The following is a 26,155-nucleotide window of genomic DNA, read 5'->3' as shown; positions in this document are numbered from 1 at the left end:
TATATTCTTAGGTTGTAAGATTTTTAAAAAAAAAAATGGTTATGGATAGAGTTGTTACGGATTTTTTGGCGCTCATTAATTGTGTTAATCAAGAGAAGAGAGAGAGTCTATGCAGTGTAAACTTCCAAATTAATGAACAGGCCTCGTATGGAAATTTTCCAAGAACTCTCTCTCTTCCCAAGCATATACATATATATTTGAATGTGTGTGTGTGCAACTAACTTCGATCAAATCGCCCAGCAGTCCTTTTATGGCTAAAAAGAAAGAAAAATCGCTTCACAGAACATTCCAGCAAGAAGTCTCATCCCTAAGTTTAGCCATTGCATCAGCTGGTTGCGTTTCAAGTCAAAACCGGGATTTTCCCTTTGGAGAAGCAACACAAGAGGTTGGCGAAAAAGCAAATCAGTCTATTGAAGAGACTCGGCTAGGCAGGGGTGCCCTCGCACCTATCGTGCGTTCTGCACGTAGAGTAGGCTTTTCCGCGGGCTCGTACCCAGCTCGTCGACACAAGTTTAGTTTTGGAGTGTTATATAATTACGAAACGGGCCTTGTACCTGAATTTATTTGTTTGTGATTGAACGTTTGGCGGCCGAACGAAGGAAGAAACGCTAGTGAGTCACTTTTAAGACAATTGAGTTGTTGAATTTCTGCATAAACAACGTTTTAAGGCACGCCTAAACGATAGCCCTGTAGTGAGCAGCTTAGCTGTTGGTTTCTTTCGTGTGACACATGAACTACTAGATTGGATTTGTTAACCAGATTTCTGTGAAGAGGATAGCCCAGAAGAGGAAACTGCGACTGACTTAATCCCCACTCTCCTTGTGCGGTGCGTAGAGAAGCGCGAGTGTTATATAAATTATCCCTTGCTCAATTTTTTGCCGCCAGCACGAACTGTAAGTAAAACTGAGAAAGAGTAACTCTTATAAATCGAGAAGGCCACCTGATTTAAGTAAATGATTTTAAGAAAATAAAAGTTAAAGGCAAAGTAATTGTTTCTGAGCGCTCAGGTTGTTAAATATATAATTTGCTTGTAGTTTACTTATTGTATATTGTTTGTTTAATCATAATACATAGTACTCGCAATTTTAATCTCACGTTTAATTCTTAGCCGTAATCGCTTGTAGCTTTACAGGGCGTTGTAACAGTTTATAAATTATTTGCTTTATTCATTAATCTTTACGGCAAGCACTCTTCTCTCCCCCGATATCTTTCCAGCGGTCGGTGGAGACGGCGACTGCTTGTATGGTTTATGATGACCTTTTGTGGGCGCTGGAAGTCACGAAACCAAAGTCTGGATCAAGTGAAACAAAAAGAGAGAGAGATAATATATAGTCTTATTTACGATAAACCCACAAAGGTCGGTCATAGAGCCCAAGCTTCACCGAGTGTAGTGAGCCCAAACCCAAGTAAGCATGTGTCCGAAAGAAATTAGTAAGCGCGAGCTGTAAGGTTACTGAATGCGAGCCTCATTGAATGATGTGAGCACGACCCTGAATAAGAGCAAGCCTCAACGAGAGTAATGAGCGCGAGTCCCACTGAAGATAATGAACCCAAGCCCAAATGAGTGTAAGCCTCACTGTTGGTAGTGAGCTCGAGCCTAGTTGAGGAAAATAAGCCTGAGCACAAGTGCGCACGAATCCAATTGAGATTACTGAGCCTGAGCCCAAGTAAGCGCGTACACGGAGTGTGAGTTGCAAGGAGGCTAGTGAATGCGAGCCTCATTTGAGGATATGAGCCTCAGTAAGCATCAGGCTCAAGGAAAGCATAAAGTGTGATCTCCACTGAAGGTAATGAACCTGAGGCAATCTGAAGGAAGTGAGCACGAGTTTGATTAAGATTAGTGAGCCCGAGCTCATCTTGAATCATGTAACCATTTTGGACGTTAAAACGAAGATTTAAATAAAAATAACCACAATAAACACTACATGTTCACATACCAAGACCCTAACGTTTGAGCCAACATTAATAGCGGAAGAGAGAGGAGCCAATCAGGTTTAGCGATGCTCGCTTGTTTTTCGGCTTCACTGAGTTTCGGGGAGAAAGATAGCTATGGGCACATCATCTATATTATAACATCCTTGACTGAATTTGAGAACACGAGAATCAAAGGTAAGCGTGTTTAACGACTGGGTTAAACAACTAAAGAAAACCAATTTCTGACGGATAAAGTGGGACGGTATTGAGTGAAGACTAATTTCAACCCGATACATGGCATTCAATAATTATAAAACATTTAATAAACTGATTTACCTATACGCATGTGTGTTGGTTCTTGAATGTTATAAAGTGGAAGTCCTTTACCTGATACTCGTAGTTTGTTTGGGGATAAACGTTGCGGAGTTGTCACATTGACCAGATATTTTATTACAATATTTGATGTTTCTAGACATTCAAAAGTGGATCTACAGACTACTAACCTGGCATGGCGGATAGTAAGTGAATGTTGGTGAGCAAATGATCCTTATTATTAATAGCGGTAGAGGATTAAAAGCTTCTATCGTTTCGTGTACAAAAGCAAAATTGTATACTACAAATTTAGCGATTGTAAGAACAAACAGAAAATACAAAACAACTGATACTTTAACACATAAAGGTAATAGTTAGAAAGGTCAGTCAAAGTCCTGCTTGTACGGTCATAATTGCTACATTTTTAAATAGTTTCAAATGGATTTTTACCTGTGAGTAATATAGTTCTTTAGCTCTCAATCGATTGTTAGCACGTCATGTATAAGAGATTTCAAATGAGTCAATGCAAATGTATATTCCCTCCGAGTTCTATGTGCTCCCTATTTCCATTATATCCAGTGACCAACACGCATAAAATTCCGAAAAATGCCATTAAAAAACTTCCCTATCCTTTCTTATGGCCAACAGAAAGCATTGGTTCAAGAGAATAATTCATCAGTAATCTGTTACTCCGTATCCACAATCGCCAAGTTCTGCAGCGTGTCAACCATTCGATTTCGGTCAAACACCACTGGTATTGCCATATAAGGATTAAAAATTTTCCTTCCTTCATCCGCATGAACGAAGCACCAGAAACCAAATATGAGACAACGTGTCACAATCTACTATACTTAATTAGTTTCTTTTTTTAATCATCTTCTTTCTTCAGTTTGTAGTTTTGTTTGTTCCACAACTACTAGTGTAAAAGTTTGTGTGTAATGAGTAATAGAACAATACTAGCACTAAGCAGTTACAGTGCAACCCACTTGTAATGAACTCGGAAATAGCGAATTACTGGATATTACGAATATAAATGAAATCTCCAGAGAAGACAATCAATGATGACTACTTGATGTATCCACCCGTGAGCATCTTCAAAGCCAGTCAAAATATAAACTTCGAAGTCACCATCAAACAGAAAATCGATGCAGAAGATTTCATGTTGCTCAGCATGAGTGGAGGGAAGCATCGCGTTTATTTCAAATCAGAAGCCACAAGGGAGATCTTCCTGAAAATTTTCAAAAATAGTGACTTTGGCCCACAAGCCATCATACTAGGACAGCTTTCAAAACCAACAGAAGCGACTCAACCAGAAAAGGTAGCTACTGAGCGAGAACAAAGCATCAAGTCAAAACACAACAAACAGCTCACACAGGAGAAACCTAAAATTGTCGACTCTTTTCAGGCTCAAAAATTATACACAGGTGAAAAACTTCCCTCATACAGGTGAAAAACCAATAACAGATAGTCAAGAAAATGACTTCAAGCTGATGCAGCATAGAAGAGGAAAAAAACAGTTCCCCGAAGAAGCGAGAAGCTCAAGTAAGAAGACCAGAACACAAGAAGAAAGAATGCAGCATGTCCCACAAAAGCAGGAGAAAAAGACATCAACGTATACATATGTTATTCGGGGAGTTGAGACCACAACTAGCATCAATTCACTTAAAAAAGCATTATAAAAACAGGAAATCTGCTTTACCAACCTCATCCGTATGAACACAACAACGGCCTGGCACCACTGTTAAGGCTTTTTCCAAGCACATTGATAACATCAATAGGCTCACAACACAAGGACTGGAAACTGGAGACAGGCGATATAAAGCGAAGAGAATTCCCGACAGCCTTCAAGATCGATACCCTGCCGGAATTGTTACCAATACGGGTATCTGAAGTTCCAATGCTCTAGTCAGCGAGTCTGCTTCCGCTGTGGTAACGCGCATAAAGAGGATTGCAACAAACCAGTGGATAATGGCTTTTGTACCATTTGCAAGCAGAAAGGACACAACGGGAAACAGTACCTGCCCCCAAAAAACCACGAAGCACCCATCTACAGAGATACACTAACATCACAACAGAAGAAGAAGCTAATCCAAGCAGACGATCTGGCCCTTCCCAGGATCACACCACCACCGAAGCAGCTGAAAACTACACAAAATTTAATGTTTCAGAAGGCCATACATCTGACCTAGAACAACAAATGGGTGGAGTGGATTTTGAGTTTAACGTCCCGTTCAGCAGCGAGGCTATATGAGACGTGGACCTACTGATTAACGTGGAATCCGAACCACATGAGCTCCTGCCGGGATAGAACAACAAATCACTTCTGCAATAGAGATAGCTACAAACCGCATTATTACATGGGTCACAACCATTCTCACACCAACCAGTCAACAAGAAGAACGAAACAAGATGTTGGAAACTATACAGAAACCGATAAAGAAAGTCTTCGCACAAACAACAGCTACCAACGGATTAATACATGTAACTCAACCAACATATGCAGACAAAATAAAATACAGGGACAAGCAGCCGAATGCAAAACCTACGCCAGTTCCACGGAACAATAAAGCAGAAGTAGCAGGGGTAGAAGAGGTGAATTGAAGATGCTGCAACCTGTAGACAGATGATGACACATCACAGACAAAGGATAACGAGACGGAATAATTGCATGTTAAGAAAAAAAAATAACACAGATCCCCACTAACAATACATCTTCCCATTACAGACAACATAAAGATTTCTATACAACATAGTCAGATAGATTTTAAATATAACATATAAGTTAATAATTTGTTATTACAGACAATTTTACATGGATTTTTGCCACCCTTCAATTGTGGTTTTGCCATGTAAATACTTATGCACGCAGCATGACCGACAAGGTTTTTTTTTTTTTTTTCCTAGTTTCCAGGTTTTCTGTCCTATCAAAACAAAAAACTTCTCTCGCGGTTTCCTATTTTCTTGTTTACCTCATGTGGTTCGGATTCCACGTTAATCAGTAGGTCCACGTCTCATGTAGCCTCGCTGCTGAAAGGGACGCTAAACTAAAATCAACTCAACTCAACTTCTTGTTTACACTTCTTATTTTCTATCTTACACGACAATAACAGACATGCGTGTAAATATCTTTCGCTAAAGATAGAAGCCACGGTACACACACACACAACTGACAGATGCTTTAGTTTACTAACAGCATGGAGGAGAGTCATGTAGAAGGTTGGTTGATGCATTACTCACTGTCCAGGACGCGGACTTTCCCAAGGAGCGTCCCTTATTATTAATTTTCTGTTTCTGTTTTTGCTGATTCTGAAACCTGGAGTGAATTTCAGGAAGCAGCGACACATGGAATCACGTTTGTCGAATACGTCGCTGCAGATGACGCGATTGTAACTGAGAATTCCGATGTTGATAATTCAATTGTGGAAAGCATGAGGGAGGCTACGAAGATGAAGCAGATTCCGATGATGAGAGAGAAGTGGAAAATGTAAAACAACCCGTAAGTTCTAAAGAAGCGATCCAAAGTTTGGTAAACTTGCAACACTATCTTTTTGAACACATCAACAGGGTGCTGGGCAATGCATTTCGGGCACTTGATGAAATGGAAGCGGCGGTGCTACGAACAGCGGCAGCAGACACGGTTCAGAAGAAGAGTACAGACTTCTTCAAGCGTACTTGAACAGGTAGAAAGAACAGCAACATGTACGATAGGCTAGATAACAACTCTATTAATAAAATTATCTTCAGATGTAATGCTATCATGCTGTATACTCTTTTTTAAAACGTATCTGCTTGTTATCTAATCCTTTGTTTTTTTCTATACAATTCGGAAAAATACATGACTTTCGTTTATAACGAAGTTCGGATATAAAGAACTCATTGTGTTGGTTCCTTGAAATTCATTATTACGTGGGTTGCACAGTACATTGAATTTTAAGAGCTTAAGTTAAAATAATCAGACTGTGAACTTGGTTAGTAAAAACAGAACAAAATGATGAACACACTTACTTTTTGAATAAAGAAAATTTATTTAAAATATATGGATGACCTCAAAACCTAGTTTTTCATCAACCTTTATTAATTTTGTAAGTTGAATAACCAACCAAACTGTTCCTCTGAGGTTTCCATAAACCATTTTTTTTAATGCTCCACGTTTGCTTAATGTACTAACGCCTAAAAGGACGGATGATTGATGAAAGTGAATGATTATGAATTAATTGGTGGAATGAACATGCGGGAAGGAACGGAAGAACTCAAAAGAAAACCCACGGGTCTGTGATCGAATCAGGAATCCCTTTCACCAGAGGTGAGCGATCTTACCACTCAGCCACCATGCTCCCCCCCCCCCCCCCGCAAGTACAGATTCTATTCATTTCATGTTTCATCGTAGTTAATTCATGAACATAATTGATTTTGCACTTTGAGAAAACACACCATACCTGACGACTGAAAATATTTTACTTTAAATTTGAATACACATTAAGCAACGTATATAAGGATCAGTATATCTAAAAGGCACTAAAGTTATTTACGTAATATATTTTTGAAAGAATCACTATTGTTGCATTACTCAGTACAGCACACAATTTAAAACTGATATACTATTCTATTTAAGTAACGAACATTATTCTAGGTGCTTTTCAAAATAGTCAACTCCATTGACAAGGAGAAAACCTTCTGCCAAAACACCATACACTGAAGCCATTTTCACATATAAACATGAAATATATTCTACTAAAATCTTATTCTGATAATTCGACAATAAGTACGCTTGCCTGTGGTCTTTAGCCATAAACATTAACATTTATTTGGAGTAGTTGGGTAGTAGTGACCAGCCGACAAGACGTCAATTTTAAGCTGCAGAAAGTGATCGAATTCCTTATGAAAAGTGGCGAAGGCATCGTTGTGGTACTTCACAGAAAGCTAAAGGATGTGTATAAGGGTGACTGTATTGACTTCAGTAGTATTGAAATATGGCGAAATAATAATCAATGACCATCCCAAACGTGAAAGATCTCAGTCAGTGTTAACGGGCCCAAAATTAGGGAGGTGAGACAAAGGGATTCGAAATAACAGGAGTATCTCGGTGTATGTTACGATAGAAGCCCTTACAAATGTTCCAAAGAGAACATACTTAAAATAAATGCATTTGATTATAGAAAGTATCCACCAAATGAGTTTGACTTTTCCTTACATACATTTTATTTTACTTCTAAAGACATCAGACAAACTGACTGAATAAGGCAGTGGAAAAGAAATTTAATTACAAAAAGGCTACAATACCCATGATAATGCGAAGCATCACACAGACCGAAAGACCACAATGCTGAACTCGGGCGAACAATCATACCTCATTCACCGTACACTCCAGCCCTAACCTATTCCGATTTGGTTAAATTTGGAAGACTTAAATGTCACCCACGAAGAAGGTACTTCAGCTCAGTTCCTGAACTCGAAACAACAATGAAAAGTTGGCTTTACTTCCAAGGTAGGTACCGAATTTTTTCAGGGTGCATTTCAGGCCTGGGGAAAAATATGGGAATAATGCGTTAAAGAAATGAAGGTAGTACATCGAGTAACATGGTCTAGATGTGTAAAAACTTTCCTCAGTATCTCTAAATACTGTTTTATTTGAAAGCACGCAATACTTTTTGGCCGGCATTTGTATTTCTGGAAAACGGTGGTTCTAACATGTTAAAATTTTCTGTAGAATTACCACTGATTTCTGTACAAAGCCGCCAGACGCTCATTCAATAGTCTAAGGCATTCCTCACTATTCGATTCACAATTTGCCCATGTCCATTATTTCCCCTCTAGTTTCTGTATCTTTAGTTAAAATATGAAAATACCACGCAAAGACTTTCGTAAATGCAACAAAATGATACAGTCCATTTTACATTTACAACGAATAGGTGCCGTTTTCTTTACGATCGTCCATCAAGTTTTCATGTAAAGTGAAGCAAATACACACAATATTTATAACATATAAACTATGAGGAAGTAATCTACCTTCAGGAAAAATCTTCCAAACCTTCAAAACACTCACAAGGTTATCTATATCACTTTCAATACTCTGTGCTACCCCAGGATACTGAATTTTCATGGCCACTTCTTCACCAGTGTGTAATTTTGCTAAGTGAACCTGTCCTATGGATGCAGCAGCAAACGGTTTGGGCTCGAAGTATGCTAACTTTGTTCTCCAGTTCGAGCCAAGCTCCTTCGTCAAAACTTTCTGAAAGTAAAAACCACGGAAAATAAATTATCATTTTGTGTGGTCTCAGTCAACAATCTAACAATGATTGAACTCACATTTCCCTTGGAGTTTTTTTTTTTTTCCCTAGAAAAAGCTTTCATTGATCGACTAAGTTATCAAATTAACTAGAATACCGGACGAAAACAGATTAACACTTTTTTCTTTATTCATATCGTACGCGGACTTATAAAAGAATATAAGAAAGAATTCTCTTATAAAAGAATTACTATTTAAATGGGGGACACGGCACTAGACCTAAAAATCGTTTCGCGGCACAAGTCCTAAACGGCATAAGACCTAAAAATCATTTCGCGGCACAAGTCCTAAACGGCAAAAATCCTATAAATCATTTCGCGGCACAAGTCCTAAACGGCACTGTACCTAAAAAATCTCTTGTCGCGCTACCATCGCGTCCGTGCCAAGCATACTGTCAATCTGTTAGTCAAAGTTTTAGATATACTATTTCATATTACAGAACGAGATTCTAGCTTAGTTCTTACAAGTAATTTGTATAAATACATATTCTATCGTTCTGAAATTTAAAAAAATAAATAAATAAATAAAATTAAAAAAAAAATAAAAAAAAAATAAGTAAAGCCTATTGTTCTTTCTTGCTGTTTGCATGATAGCATTCGTGTGGTGACAAAATAGTAACTACCTATCAAATGTGATTCCCAGATCTTTCATAATGTCTGTTTCTGTCTTTTTCTATTTCCACACCATTGATCTTGTATTAGTAACATAATGAGTTTTAGTTATATACGTCATAAATTTTGCTTTCTTTGTTTGATTTGAAGTAAATTATTTTTACACATATATTTATCATATTCAACTCTTTCCGTAGCAAATAGTTGTCATACTCATAATTAACTACTCTTTACCATTATTAACAAGTTTTAGTATTACTAGTGTAGCTGTTACTGTTGGAATTAACTATTATTATTATTATTATTATTAATAATAATAATAATAATAATAATTCAAATATGCCTTGATTGTACTTGAAGTTAAAATCGAAGGTTATGTCACGGACGACAAATGATGGCTTAACACCCAAAACAAACTCTTGCCCGCCCAAGTGAGGGTTAGTCTGTTTAATAATTACAGTAAATTAATAATGTTTGTAATAGAATGTGAAAGAAACACTTTTTAAAAAAATTAAACTACGTTAACACGTTGAAATAATTAAAAGAACCAAATTAATCATCCACTTTGTACTCTCATTTGTTTAACTGGACGAACCCAGACCTAAAGGTAAAGTTTTCTGCTCAAATCTCATAAGCAGTGGGAAATTTTAATATTATAGAAATTGAACCTCCTTCCCTCTTAAAATTTGTAATTTTCAAGACGCTAAAACATATTTTATTACTTTTAGTTAAAAGTTGAAATACCGAGTTTCACGCATCCAGCTTAAGCAAATCCTTCTTTATTTTATAAATATTTTCTGAATAAGTAATGGGGAATTCGAACATTAAAGAAAGTGCACCCTTTGTTCTTTCCCTTTTATGTGTTGAATTTTCAGGTTGGTTTGTTTGTTTTACATTTGAAAGCTTATAAATATATCAAGTTTCATTTTACTAGCTTCAGAGATTTGAGAGATACGCTACTCTTTTTTTTAAAAAAAAAAAAATCTTATCCCGCTCTTTTTACAATACATATTTCCAAAAATTCTTTCTTATATTCTGCTTTCGTAAGAAAATGATTTTTAAAAAATTAACGACTCTACTTGTAGTAGTATGTCCTGAAAGTCACTTATCTTAACTCTTTTATATAAGAGTACAGAAGATGAAGACAGTCAAACAAATGGACTGTCATGTACACTTTACGATTTCTTATTCGTACATTTCCCACAAGCTGTACTTTTAAATTCATGCACTGTCAAGACCCAGGTTTCAAAAAGGTAACAAACTGAAAATATAATAATAATAATAATAATAATAATAATAATAATAATAATAATAATAATAATAATAATAATAATAATAATAATAATAATAATAATGTATTTATGTACGTAGGTAATATGTATATATTTATTGTCTTATTGAAGCTTTCGTAATTTGGGAATATACTTTTGGTTTACTTTTAATATGAAAAAGCCTGCTTCCCTGGAAAAGTTTGCAGGTTACATCCCTAAATGACTATGTATTGATTTCTTCAAACGTATTGTGTTGCGTATTACATTAGTAATTTAGCGTTATTTGTTGATTTTTTTGCTTATACGTATCAACTCTATCAAAACACACTGCGAAATATAGTAACTGTCTGCGTTCTTAATGTATATAGTCGGTATTTAATGTTCACTTGTGAAGTATCTAGTGGACTTTTGGGATTATGTCCTACCTTTGGAAAGTTAGTGGGCTTTTGTTTTACTCCTAATAAAATACACTCCACAGAGTATATATATTGCAATTCTGAATGCTTGTTTGCTTTCAGAAAAGTCTGGTAAAATATGTTGTTTAAACATTTTTATTAAATTCTTTTTTTAGAAATCTGTTATGGGATTCTCGTATTTCCATTTGAAAGAAACGAATTTCTTAACCAATTATATAATTAATTCTTAGAATGAAATAGGTTATATAATGTGATTGATGTATAACTGCAGAACAGATAATAATAATTTTAATAGTACAAATATAGCTGTTACCGTTGGCATTAGCTACGTTCCTAACATTATTGGCAACTAGTTACTACATCGTCCCAGTTTCTTGTGGTGGTGGCGAATTTCGAAACTAAAGCAGGTGAATGAAAAAGGCACAAGACCTAAAAATCATTTCGCGGCACTACTCCTTAACGGCACAAGACCTAAAAATCATTTCGCGGCACTACTCCTAAATGGCACAAGACCTAAAGATCATTTTGCGGCACAAGTCCTACAATTTAGGACTAGTGCCTATATTTTTTTAGGACTTATGAATGTTACCCTTTAAATGGAGCAAGAAGTCTGAAAAAAAGCACGTTTTCTCCCCATCCTTCTTTCACGCCCTCAGGGAACAAGGGGTTGTGAAGGATAGAACATGAAACACAGCTCGAATTTGATTCAGAGACGTTTATTCCCAATAGGACTTAAAGCTTGAGTTTGCGAACAAGTGTACCGAAAATAAAGTACTCGAGCCACAAGGTTGAGAGGAAGGTGATACTTTAGTTTTCTATTTTATTAGTATGATCACGAATAGAAGAACCTTTCTCTTCAACTTATCTAAAGAAGAAATTTGTAAATCTTACCTGATAAAAACTTTTAAATCATACTCGACAATGAGAGATTAAAAAGATTCCTATACAACATAATGAATAGAGGACAACAAACGAATATTGAATGTTACTCCTTTCTCAGATTTATACACAACATCTAGAGACAGGAGAAATTCGTTTAAATGATAACATTATATTATTTCAGGCAATATTTTTAAAGAACGTTATTGTTGCATTATTTAGTAAAGCACACAATATAAAATTGATATACTATTCTACTTAAGTAATGAACATTATTCTAGGTGCTTTTCAAAATAGTTAACTCCATTGTCAAGGAGAAAACCTTCTGCCAAAACACCATACATTGAAGCTATTTTTACATCTAAACATAAAATTTATCCTACTAATATCTGATTCTGACAGTTCGAAAGTGAGTACGTAGGATCTGATCCTTATAACAACAGGACGAACACTCAATTAACATGATTTCGCTCGTCTATTTTCAAAGCACTAGTGGAAAAGTTTATGCACTGCCAACTGATAGAGTAAGTACACGTTCTTTACTGATGAGCATACAGTACGATCTCAAATATAACAGGATCCTAAGTTTTTTTTAGATGATTGTACTGGAAAAATAAAAATATCCAGCATAAAATATTAACACTTTTTCGTGAGGAGGGGAGGGAATATTGGAAAATTTATTATTAAAACTTGTTTTCAGATTTAAATCTCAGTCTTCAGTGAAAATACATTAGCAGCAAATTTTAGGTGTCAAACTGTCAAACTATAACATGACCTATTTACAATATATATATATATATGTCGTTCACGAGTTACCGAACGGCATGGCACGGTCGCAGGAGATTGATGCGGATGGTAGCCCTGTGTGGCATGAAATAAATTTCGTTCTTTTAAGTGTCAAGGGAGAGGTTGTGACTTTAATGCAAGTATGCTTTGAATAAAATAGTTTTTATATTAAAAATATTATACTCTCCGGACCAATACGCTATTTTTTTATTTTATTTATTTATTTTTTCACAAACATTTACAACACAGCATACATGGATTACTCCTTCAGTCCTCATCTTCCAAAAACTGCAGGCTCCAAAGCACTGTTGTATCATGTTTTGGAAGTCTTACTACCTCCTATATCCCATTCCTGGAACCAGTGGGAAAAAGTTTTATTTAAACAAATGCAAATATACAATGGGAAGTCAAAAAGTTCCCGGAGTGTAGTTTTGGCATTTGTGTTGCAATCTGATAAGTAAAGAGAATGGTGATTAGTTGACGCAATGTCTCAGTTTAGGCAACGCGCAAACATCAAGTTCATGTGCAAATTGGGGGAGATCTGCTTCAGAGACTTTCATAGCCATAGAAACAGTTTACAGTGGCAATGCTTTAAGAAAAATGGGCCTCAAAGGTGCCTGTTTCGCCACCGTAGGAAATATCAAAACCAATCCGACGGCTGTACTTCGGAAGATACCAAGGAAAAAAAAAAAAAAAAAAAAAGACGATCGTCAGTGTTTCTAGTAACGGGACGAGTGGTGGAACAAATTTGTGTGTTCCGGAGATACCTACCTTGAAGGCGATTAAGTAAATGTCTACTTATATTATCGTAATAAAGAGCTACAACACACTTCTGGGAACTCTTTGGTTGTTCCTCGTAGTTTCCATCCATGTTCAGAGACTGATGCTGTTCGCTCACACTAGAGCTTGGACTATGAACTTCAGTATATTACGTTAATATACTGAATATTAATACGTGATCAGTATAATACGTGAATTATCTTCACTCTGCAACATCCTAAGCTCTTGTAACGTACAAGTTCCAACTACCATCTACCTTCCAACTCTTAGTATCTTGTTCCACTGTAGTCTGCATTGTGTAGAAGTTACATTTTAGTTAGTGTTGTTGTTAAATCGCATAAAACTGATATAATTTTTAATCTTTAATTAGATAATATTATACATAGCTTTATGCTCCTATAACTACTACTATTTCATGTGCGATTCGTAATTCTAGAGCTTCACGTAGGCAGATAATTACACAATGCGAATGCGAGTATTTTTCCACCACCAAAAAACAATTACATTTTAAAGTACGTTTCTATAATTACCTCAACCTGCCAGGTAGGCATAAAATCAGCAGACTGGCGGACACGCTCAAATGCTTTTTGAAGTTGTGGAGTAATAAGATTGTTGTCCTGGATACTTAGGATCTGACCGATTTTCAAAGCAGCACCTGAAACATTACAATCCTCCATTATACTTCGTTTATTGCCGTCACTGCTTAACTACAAAAATTTGCAAAAATATTTTTCTCTTGAGTCCGAATTTCACAGTACGATATGGTAAATGAAGGAAAGAACTGGTTTCCTCACATTATACCCTTCAAAAATGCGAAATTTATGAAATTCAGAGTGAAAAATATTTGACTGAACCAAGAATCGAATCCAGGCCTCCAGTTTATCATGCCGGTGCGTTAATCACTACGGCCCCCACTTCACTTACTGATCAATCAAACACATTCACTCTTTGAGATCAGTGGCCAACTATTTGGATCACATGGACTGTACCACAGTTACTGACATAGGTTGACAACCCAATCTGTATCACTGAACACCTATGACAGTCGAATTACTAAAATACGATAGCAGAATATGATGTGAGAAAAAATAGGCCATTTCCTTTATTTACTGTATAAAAACTAATTCAACTGTCACTGATATTCAATAATATAGTCACAATATACATAAGATAACTATCCTACAAAGGGTCTCTTTGCATACTGAAGGATTCATTTAGGAAGGTTCGTATTTTATTCGAACTAGGGAACTCAAATTAACCTAGATAGAGAACTCTGGAGAAACAACCAGCTTACATTATAAACTATTGAACATAAAATAAAAATTAATTACATGATTTAAAACATGATGTTTTTCATACGCTAAAAGTACATAGACGGAATTGGGACTTGACAACAAGCACACGAATATGGTGAATTTTACTGGTATTTGATAGTTCAAGACACAAGACGACAACGCATCAGTTATTTGTATATATATTCAACATAAAACCCGAAGACAAGAAGAGAACCAAAATATGTGATATTAAAAGGACAACTCCAATTTTCTTCTAAAACATGAGCCCTGATGAAGATTTCGGACACTGGTGAAATAGAAATTGATCGGAAAATGAACAAAATTAGAAGCACTAAAAGGTAATTAATTTTATTATAAAAGAAAAGTGTGTACATATAATATGAAAACTTTTTAACATTTAATATAGACACTGGGCTGTCCTCGCATAACAGGAGTTGTAGTTGCGATACACTCAGTGTGCTCTGAATGGCTGACAAATATCGAGGTCGATAGGGAATGCATGCTTGGTTAGGAAGTAGATTAGGAGCATATGGGAACTCACTCTCAATTCTCGATCCAGTTGAATATTTTTCACTCTGAATTTCATAGTATTTTTATATAACTCATGCGTATACATTATAGTGATGTCCCATCTTCTGCGAGATAACTAGTGCCACATGACTGTATTCTCGTCTCTTTACATTTCAACAGTGCATTACAAACCTGGGGCTGCAATAGGGTAGTTACTTACACTCGATGATTTCATACTATTTTAAACTAGCTGTTCATCTCAAGCCTTCGGATCGTCTGCGAATTACCAGCACACTCGCTATATCTCTGGCGTCAGGTAGAAATAAAGCGCAGCTAGTGACAACTATTGGCGTGATTGTGAACTGTTAGGAATTAGTGTGACTTGCATTTATATCAAATAATAAAGATAAACATTTTCACCTACTGTTACGCAACCTGTAACTCTAAAATGTTTTGAAATTTGCATATTAGCATTACTCACAGACAGACGTTTTTACTTTATAAATAGGACTACACTACAAGCATTAGGTATGGATTTTTGGAAACTTGGCTTGTTTCTCCAACCATTTTTGACATACACGCGCAGAAAAGTGCTGAATGATGCGAAAATACACTGCCTAGATTCTATGGAGGCAACTCTCGGTGAAAAACCCTGGACTTATACATTTGAGGTCCAGAATAAATGTTAGTCGATAGTGTATGGATCTTTCGTGACAAAAGTGAAGCTACCTTCATACTGGAGTGAACTAATATATAATCATTTCATGAATTTTAAATTTAATCCTGTCTAATTTAACACATATTACGCTGAATTTATTTCACGTGGAAATACATTATTGGATTGGAATTCGAGGAATCAGTTCCATTTCGAGATAGTGGAACTTATTACCACCTTAAAGTATTCTTTTCTTAATTGAGTGACTCACAATATTCTTTTCTTAATTGAGTGACTCACAATCTGCCTCCTTTTGTGAAAATATTAGGAAGGGTGCGTTCCTATTTTAGGTTTATGTGCATATATTTTTTTTTTTTCTCTCTCTCTCCACTTTTTCAATCTTTCATTTGGCTTCGATTCAAGACATTTTCCTCATACGAACTCGCGGTCAATCACTACTAGAACTATTCCTACAGTCCTTAAACAACAAAAACTATAAAGCCCCTCCTCCTCCTATTTGGGATGGGGCAATGAAGTCCAAATTCAATTGGTCCTTCTCCAACTACCCAGTCATCGTTCTTGATCTGAAGGACAAACTTGAGAATGAGATGACGTATACATCAAACTGCTAACAGCATGCAATATCTTCATTTCAAGAGCTCCCACATCAAACTAAATGTTCCCTAGGCCTTGATCGTTCGGGGAATCCTATGGGTTCCACCACATCTTCCCTCAAAAACCTTTCCTCAACAGTCTTCAATCAAGGATACACTCGTAACTGTTAGAATACCAATTAAACACCGATTTTCACTAATACAGGTTTCCTGGATCTAATTTCTTTTACATTTTGCTCTTTACGAAAATACATTAGCAAGAAGAAATTAATTTTCCTTATTTAGTACTTAAAAACACATTAAATAACAAAGTACCCATAGTACCTAAGAACCCTAGAGGTTCTTTCTGGCATATACTTAAAGGACGTTATTGTTGCATTACTTAGTAAGCACATAATCTGTGACTGATATACTAATGTATCTAAGTAATGGACATTAATTTAGGTGTCTCTCAAATTAGTCCACTCCATTGACAAGGAGAAACCTTCTGCCAAGACGCTTTGTTTCAATGGCGCTTTGACGCTTTCCATATCCAAATATCATCCGTTTTAATATCAAGAATTTATACCGTATAATAAGTAATAAGTAATATACATTGTACTACAAACAGCACTAAACGTTCTTTGTTAACATGTATTATAAATACATATTCTGACGCAAGGAACAATACACAATACATTCATGTTAAAAATTGACTTTTCACACTCATGTCAACGATTCTTATAAACATCCTGTTCCGAAATCCTCGACCGAAGTCCTGATTTCGAATGATTACATTGTCGTAAGATGAGATTTTCTTGGTCAGATATTCTTGAAGAAATGTCCAGATACTTACGACCCACAGCACTCAGATGACTGCGAATTTTAATACGAACAATGGAAAGCGGATAGTTTTCGCAAGTTTCCATAGAAAGGGAGCTGTCAATGACATGGGTATCTGACTAAATATTTTAAGTACAATAAGGACAGGAAAATGAGTAATTACTTAAATTTCTGATATCTGCAGCTGTGTTGAGAGCGTAAGCACAACTACTAGTCGGATATTTTACTAACAGAAGAAGATATTTTGAAGACAGAGACATTCACCGTGACAAAAGGACAAAAGTAGAGGCAATCTGAACCTACATTCTAAACAGTATGATATTTTCCTGGAGAAAATGAGACAAGTGCTATTGTTGCACATACTATTTCAGTGAAAGAAAATGCTACTTATTTAAAGCTGATTAACTTTGATCATTGTATATGTGACACAGAATTGTTCGTTCAACTAATAAAAATATAGTGAACAAAACTTGCTTTATTAGCTTTGTCATGGTCGCCATTTTGGATGAGACATCATAGCACACTCTGGACTTCAAGTATTATTAGACTTCCAAATTATGCTATGCTGCGAGGAGTTTGATGCAATTGATTCAGCATCTTTAAGAGAACAGGCCATCACCACCTGCAAAAGTCTACAAATACCGGAAGTGGTTAAATTTACTTGTACCTCCGGTCTCAATACTTATTCTCATAGAGATATTGAAGCTGTAAGAGAGATTGAAAAGCAATTTTTGTGACGCTGATTCTGCGGCCCAATAATGACTTCTGTCTCAAATTTAGTCTCTCTCTTCAAACAAGAAGAGGTGAAAATTTGCTACCTCCGGTTACAAAATTGATGGCATAATTGGTAAAATGAAAATGCAATAAGCAGTTTTCGATATGGATTCATTACCGTAAGAATATATTTTACCTCTGAATTTATTCTTTAATGCACTGGAAATGATAAGCAATTAGCACCTATGACTTCAGTATTAATCTCTATACAGCAAAAACAATCAGATGTAAGGAGTAATGGTTTCTTGATATGGATTCAGCGTCAGAGGAACATGTTCCATCTTTGATGCTGTTCCTCTATCGCAACCAGTAGTTATGGATGCATTACTTCAAGTTTGAGTATTGAATTCGCATAGTTTGGAAGTCTACTGTAGTTTCACAGTGTCAAACAAAACTCACTTATTATTATTATTATTATTATTATTATTATTATTATTATTATTATTATTATTTACTCTACAAAATTACCTTTCAAGGTAGGAAAAGAATCATTATGTTTTTAAAATTATTTTTGTTGATTTTTAAAATTTAAATCAGCCGTATCATCTTCTATAATGCGTATCGTAAAATAATTTTAAAAAATATATCTGAGGAATAGGATTCACTGTAAATGATCCTCCTTGAATAAGTGAATCTTCAAACTGAGATCGAATTTACTTCATTGTCCTTCTTCGATTTAATTTTTATTTATCGGTGTAATCATTTATTTTGACTTTTTTATGTATATTGTTCACATTAGAATAGAAAGGAATCAGGAAAGCGCAAAAGACTCTACCAGGGGACTCATTTAAAGGCATTATCCTGGATTAGAATGGCCGGCCGCGAAATTCGAATCCGAAGCCAACGCTCTATTTGCTGCTGCGTAGAAGGTACTGAAAGTAGTAGCGTAGACACCTCCGAGAGCCCTGAAAATGCTGTTAAATCATGTCCAAATACCGCTCAACGCCTAATTACAAGTTTGAAATTATTATTATTATTATTATTATTATTATTATTATTATTATTACCCCTGCCACTGATTTTGCGATCACCCCCACTCAAATTACAAAATATTCAATTTTGAGCATGTATGATACGATAATTCGGTAAGGGAAGGGGGTAGGGGGTAAAAATTTTTTTGAGGTAGTTTTAGGCCAAGGGTAATCTTTTGGGTCAATAGCGATCCAATGTGGATCAAGGGCCGATTTCACTATCTTACTAGAAAAGACCCTTTAATCGAAATTAGTCCTGTAGTTTAGGAGGAGATGTAGAACGTACACAAATACATATGTATTAACATTGATTTCACGTGTGTTACCCATTTATCTGAAAATTTTAACTATGGTTTAGAAGGTTCCAGAGTGAAATTTCAGCTTGGTAAACAGAAAATTTGAATTCAGCATGGTCTAATTATGTTTTTTTTTAATTTTTTTTTTTTAACTATTTACCTGCTTTTCACCAAAAATGCCTCCTGGTCGATTAATACGCATCTTTTTGAAAATTGGCACCAGTCTATTTAAGCCTCACGGTCCATTTAAATACAATTTACAATTACAACAACAACAGCAGTTTGCCGCTAAATCGGAAGGTTTTTTTCAGGCACTCTTTAGCAGGAGAATAAAAGGTGTGCCAGTTTTAAATCTACAATTCCGCGGGATGCTATAATCTTCTCGTGCATTCTTTATTTTGTAACATCAACAATTTCTCTTCTATTTTTATCCAAAAATATGTATTGTAAGTGAAAACAAAAAACTGCCATGACATTTTATTACGTTGTGTAGGACGAAACAGTAGAAGTGGTTGAATGTTCACAAGAAAGCAGTAACTCTTTTTATCACTTCAAATGAACGATTGTAGTTGCTGTTCTTGCAGTAATAATAATACTAATAATAATTAATCTCAGTGGCACGAAGTCCCGAAGGCCTTAAGTTGATCAGCCGGCGATTTTAACTGGAGTGTGTGTGTGTGTGTGTGGTCACCACACACCTGATCTCATCGCTGTTATTCCTGGTTTTCTAGACAGTAGTTCACTTGTTCTTAATTCAAGTAGTTTCTCACAAATATAAATATTTCACTGTCTGTAAATGCTAGCAAACTTACTTAGCTACACGGTGAGCGTCGCACACGATGCAGGAGACTCGAGATCCCTTCCCAGTGGCAGTGAATGCGTTTTGTATCACACGTTAAGCTGTAGGTACATGTTTCATAATAGCCTCGCTGCTGAATGGGACGCCAACCTTTAAATTAACCAACCAACCAATAAAAACTAGTATAATTTAATGAAGAATGAAGTTACGTTGTACATCTTTTAACAGTTTATTTATTTGTTGTGATCAATGTTCTTGTTCTCTCAGTGTAGGTATTTCTTTACAAATATGTAAGTAAATATTGGTTTTGCCTTGTTATTTTACTAGTCTATTTCAATCGCAGAACACTACACAGGCCAAAACGATATGCCAATCATGATTCATCACAGCACTCTATTTGGGACAACGATTTCAAGTTTTCGGCGAAGTTACAAGTGATTATTTCCGAGATTTTTGTGATGTAAAAAATACAGATTTTGAGTCTTAAAGTCGGTTACTTTTCACCCATTCTGCTTAATATGTACACATTCGATGTATATATTTTGCGGAAACATGGAAGATGGAATAAGACAAGTAAGTATATATTAGTATATAGTTTATAGTAAGTCCGTTTAAGACTATTATTATTTGCGTGTGTCTTTCTAAAGACGAATTAAACTATAAATTTACAGCAAGAATCGAATCCTGGTAACCCCGTCTCGAAAATTTTGTCGCGCACTGCACCATATAAAACTAACTTTGTACTATTAACAGCTATATACGGATCACAAACGTGGAAAAGTAAAATGAGATAAAATACAGGGTGAGACCAAAAGGATGTTCCATGGGTGTTCTTTTAGTTTTTTATTTTGCAGATTAAACCATGGTGTATCGATATTCCATTGAGGAACCAAGGAAAATAGCTGCCTGGATGGAGGTTTTTCAGAACCCAAGCATCATACAAGAAAGTTTCTCGGCCTGGACCGGACGGGATGCAACTTTGCGCCTGACAATTGGTAGGATCTACGAGAAGTTTGTAAAGAAGGGGTCCGTTCAAGACGACTGTAAGGGAAATAGTGCTAGAAAGAGATCTGTCCGAACTGAAGAGAATATCCTCGTCCAGGGAGCGATGGTAGCCAGCCCAACCAAGTCCTCGCGCAGACTTTCTCTAGAGGCTTAACACTTCTCAAAGGTCAGTGGTTAGGATCTTACACCGTCATTTAGGAACATAGCCATGCCACTTGTAGTTTGTACGCATCTCTCAAACGCGGACAAGCAAGCTCATGTGAATGCTGCACAAATTATCTTGGAAGTCGGAATTCTGTTCATGTTTTCCGATGAAGCAACATTCCACATCAGCAGTCGTGTGAACGAACACAATGGCGTCATATGGGCGACCGAGCACCGCAGGAAGTTCGCAAACACATGCGGGATTCCTCCCAAGGTGAACGTTTGGTGTGCAGTGAGTAAATTTACAGTGATTAGGCCTTTCTATTTTGAAGAAAACACCGTCAGGGGAGATAATTATCTTGCCATGCTCAGCACGTTCATGGAGGGGAGCGCGCCACTTGCTATTCTCCAGCGAGGTATTTTAAGCAAGACGACGCCCCTGCTAATCACAGTCAGATTGTTCGGGATTACCTGAACGACACGTTCGGTAAACGTTGGTTTGGTAGAGGTGGTCCTCTCCCATGGCCACGTTCCCCCGACCTGTCGCCATGTGATTTTTGCTTGTGGAGCATGGACAAGGATTGTGTGTGTACCAGCAAACCTAGCAACTTGGACGACCTGAAGCACCTCATCGCTCAGGTCATCGCTGCTATCTCTGTCCAAATATCCCAGAGGGCCATACAATGAACAATGGACAGACTCCATAAGTGCATTGAGCGGGATGGGCGCCAAATTGAAACCCTGTAACCAAATCCCTGCCTTGTAATTTCACATGAGTAAACCCCGATTAAATATTAACATCTTTTTGCCTCACCCTGTATTATGAAAACGACATTTTTGACAAGTAAGCGAAGATTTATTAGTTCACAATTAAAAAGTAAATTACAACAGTCTGGAACTAGAAACGAATCTGTAAAGAAAGGTAAATGACGACATATTATGACGGTAAACTTTCAAAAGTCAAAAGTGATTTAAAAAAAAAAATAGTTAAAACGACAGATAAAGAATGTTAGAAAGAGACGATAATACAGAATACAGAAATGAAATAGAAGAGTAAGAACTGAAGGAACGGACAGAAAACAGAAGAAATTACGAGGACTAGGTCCATAGTTGAAACAGTTGACATGAAATGAATATCCATATTTATGAGTTCTTATGCCTATCGCTAAGATCTAGTGTGGGTGAACGTGAACAATACTACTGCTTTTAAGTTTTGTGAAGATAAGAAAAAAGAGGGTGAATACACAACAGCTTTGACCTTAACTAACTGTTGACCAGTAAACATAATTCTTATTGTTACTACTAAAAAGACTTAATAACAATATAAATAAATAAATAAATAAAATTACCTCTAACTTTACAAAGCGTATTAACAATTCTCTCAGCATTCGCCTCTGACAGAAAGGGACTAGAATCAATAGTAGATCTTAGAGAAGTTTCATTCGTAAGACCTAATGATCTTCTTGTCACTTCAGCAACAGTTCCTATTCCTAGTCCTGCTGCTAAACTTCCAAAAGAAATTAGTCGACCAAGTCTTGATGCTGGGACTCTTCTTTGTTTAGCCGTATCACTAAGCTACAATAGACGAAATTAATTAATTTACTAAAACAAACAACGATCACCTTGATATTAAAACGCTAATAATACTATTATAATTCTTATGCAAGTTGTCTTTAACATAGCTCAAAAATGATATTGGATATATCTTCAAATTATTAAAAAAGTCACCTACAAGCTTTCTATAATGTCATAGACAGCAACAACGAACCACAGTAGTCTTAGTCAGTGTAAATTGAAAACAAAATACTTAGCTGCTGAACACTATGAATTGCTTCCAACTTATATAAAACTACATACAGATGGAATGGGTACGTTCTTCAACATTATATACAGGAGAAACTGTTACATTCTGGATCCCCTGAACTAAAGAAAAAAATGACAATGTGATCTAACGTGAACTTGTACAAAGAATATTCGGTGAAGAAGGAAACGACTGATATATAAATCACTAAAAACATCCAACATATCACTATTGTGTATAGATGACGTAGAAAAGAAACTGGTAGTAGAATAATGTTTGTCCTTCACACTTAGTAAAATTCTTTGATACTAATAACCGAAATTACATGGAAACTGCATTTCAAATAAAACAGCTGAATCACTGAAAGATCGAGCTACAAGTCGAGATACATATTCGATTTTTGATTAATATACTTACGTACATGCTGGTCAAGTAGAACAAACCAGATTCTCGTTTTGATTACATGTTTATTTTGTAATAATTCTGGAACCCAACATGACGGAAGATTAAAAACGTAGAGCTCTGAAATCTTTAGTTTTATTTCTTTATTTATTCTGTATTTCGTACTCAGCGAAGCTGCTGCTGCCGATGTAAATCTTTTATCTAGATTTCCCTTCTCTCAATTTAACATTAGATTTTTAATTTTGATACAGAAAGATTTAAAAATAGATCTTTTAATAAGAGACCAACTCTTGTGAAGAATTTCAACTTTCTTAAATCTGAGTTTATTTATGCTTGAAAATGTCTCTAACTCCCTGAAGACGATAGATCGTCCCCCTTAACATCCTTTGATCCTGGTGGAAATATTTCTCCTCACTATGCCAATGTATAACTCATTTCAGCTGGAAATAGCTTCGTGAACTCCCCAATTTATCTTTCAAATAATTTTCGTAACTCGAAGTGGCTTTTCAATGTTCCTAAGAGATTTAACCACAATGTTGGAACCTACTTTTCTGGCAAATCTTTAAAGTCTGTATATAATACTTTACCAAAGGGAGAGAGATATTCAGTTATCCTTATTTTTTGAATGGCAAATACGGCTATTGTGATTCCAAGCTTTATTTTTCTACTTAAACAGTGTTTCCAATGAATATATATATATATATATATATATATATATATATATATTTTTCAAATTCTGTAACTGATTTAAGTTTCTCGATATTCCTTCTCGCTCTAAAATAGTCCTAAAAGCTCTCACGATAAAACATTTTTCAAACATTGGTTCTGATTAAGTAAGAGCGAGCTGTCTTTTGAAGCACAAAATAAGTCATAGGCATTCAATTTGCTGTGAATCGATATAAGGAAATTGTTATTTAATCTATGTATATCAGTCCGGTCAAAGAAGGTTTCTGCGGAAAAATTCCTAAGAAAGCTGAATTTTTGTGCGGGTCTTCATACTGACGTTCTAAACGATATATCGAAAGTCCCCATCGATTTGATCCCTGAAAAAAAAAAAAAAAAACCTAGTCAAATGTAAAGAAAAAAAAAAAGAGTTTAGCATGAAAACCTCGTAAAGCTATTGGTTCCACGACAAAAATACCTATTAGAAAATTTGTAATCCAAAAAATTTGTTACAAGAATGGTTCTATTACTATTTTTTTTTAAATAACCGTTTCGGATATACCTTATTTTGTTGTGAAGCAGAAGTAAGTATGGTATAAAGTAGTATAAATGGTATATACAATGTACATACGGTGTGGATCGGGTTGAATATTTTACAAATTGCGTATGGGTTGGATCTGAGGTCAAATGGCATCAGTATTGGGGGAAACGTTATGACATTATTACGAATGTCAACCGCTATATTGAATCAACTTCGTTTTTTCAAACGGCAACTTGTTCATGTGATATGACACCCTTCCTCTTTCAACGAGAAATTGAATGGTGCACTTCAATCAATGATAACTATAGCGGTGGTGTTCCGAAAGGAAAATTATGTTTCATAACCATCTTGTAACATTACAACAACCACATTCATCATTACGGAGAACATCTGCAAATCACAAAAACAATAAACAAACGCTATGATAGAATATGTTCCACATGGTCGTTGTTTTCTTCTAAGCAGTTCGCCGCACCATTTACGCATGTTTTAGGTTTTGTGTTCCATTTCCATGTGTTGCCTGCTCTTGTACGTAAGCGTTAAGCAACATGTTATGAAGCGCTGTGTGTCATGAAATCTATCTTTCACTTTGATTTTTGCAGATTAACGCCAAGATGTTAGCTCATGACGAAAGGATAGATATAATCCTTTTAGTTGTGGGATGCATTTCAGCAGTAGTAGCAACTGACTTCAGCGTGCAACATTCTAACCAAGACCCGGTGACAGTGCTGCAAGAAAACTCGTGCACATTTCTTGCAACTGAAAATGTGGAAGATTTGCCTCAGCGAAGTGCAACTGATCTGAACACATCTGCAGCTCTATTAGGTATGTTGGTGAAGAATCCAACAAAAAGTGTGCGATGTCTAACAAGTGAACATGATGTTAGTCAAAAGTATATAAAGAATTTTGAGCAGAGGAGGGGGGGGGGGGTAGGGAGAGAGAGTACCTTTCAAGCTACTGCTTCAAAAACATCTGAGAATGACTCTGATCGACGAATGAAGTTTTTAGTTGGCGCTGGGGTAGATGGTACGTGATTTACTGTTACCACATAAAATAGTTTCTAGTGATGAAGCAAACTGTTTGTTACATATGAAGTAAATCAGCAGAATGTTCGGAATTGGGCTCAAATCCACATTAGACAAGTTAAATGAAGATGCACGGTCCAGGTGAGATAATATTGTGTAGTGACAATATGGAATGATAGTCATTGGACAATTTTCATTGATGTGAGCCTGGATGCTGCGACATATCGAGGTATGTTGAAAAGTACTGTTATGCCACATTTGTTAAATGAAGATGTTATACTTCCTCAGTATTGGCAACAGAATGGAGTATAGACGCATTATGGTGGCAATATTGTCAGGTAGCTTCATAAACAATTTTCAGGTAGATGGATAGGTCAGAGTGGAACAGTTACATGGCCCAACGGTCCCCCTATTTAATTTCTTTCAATTTCTATCTTGATGGGATGGGGCGGCATCTGAAAACTACTGTGTATCAGTGTAAAATTAATGGTGTTGGCTAGCAGAAAAGAAGAACTGCTGAGTCATGTAAAGAAACAAATATCATCTGACAGCCTTCGTAGGGAGTACGGCCAGTGAGTTAAAC

At 36.0% G+C, this 26,155-nt stretch overlaps 1 protein-coding gene across 1 annotated transcript in view; it reads right to left on the bottom strand.

Moving 5' to 3' along the window:
• The window catches only part of Coq8 (ubiquinone biosynthesis protein COQ8, mitochondrial), a 76,114-nt gene that overhangs the window by 27,228 nt on the left and 22,731 nt on the right, over nucleotides 1-26,155 (bottom strand). Inside the window, exons 5-7 of the mRNA XM_081771888.1 lie at nucleotides 22,490-22,715; nucleotides 13,786-13,910; nucleotides 8,233-8,455 (exon numbers count right to left, since the gene is read on the bottom strand). Coding sequence (XP_081628014.1) covers nucleotides 8,233-8,455; nucleotides 13,786-13,910; nucleotides 22,490-22,715 — 574 coding nt within the window. The remainder of the gene's footprint in view (nucleotides 1-8,232; nucleotides 8,456-13,785; nucleotides 13,911-22,489; nucleotides 22,716-26,155) is intronic.

Source organism: Thermobia domestica, chromosome 9 (genome assembly GCF_964235325.1).
Source record: "Thermobia domestica chromosome 9, izTheDome1.hap1.1, whole genome shotgun sequence".
NCBI lineage: Eukaryota > Metazoa > Arthropoda > Insecta > Zygentoma > Lepismatidae > Thermobia > Thermobia domestica.
The sequence above is the reverse complement of the archived record's forward strand: the minus strand, read 5'-3'. Positions and strand labels throughout refer to the sequence as shown.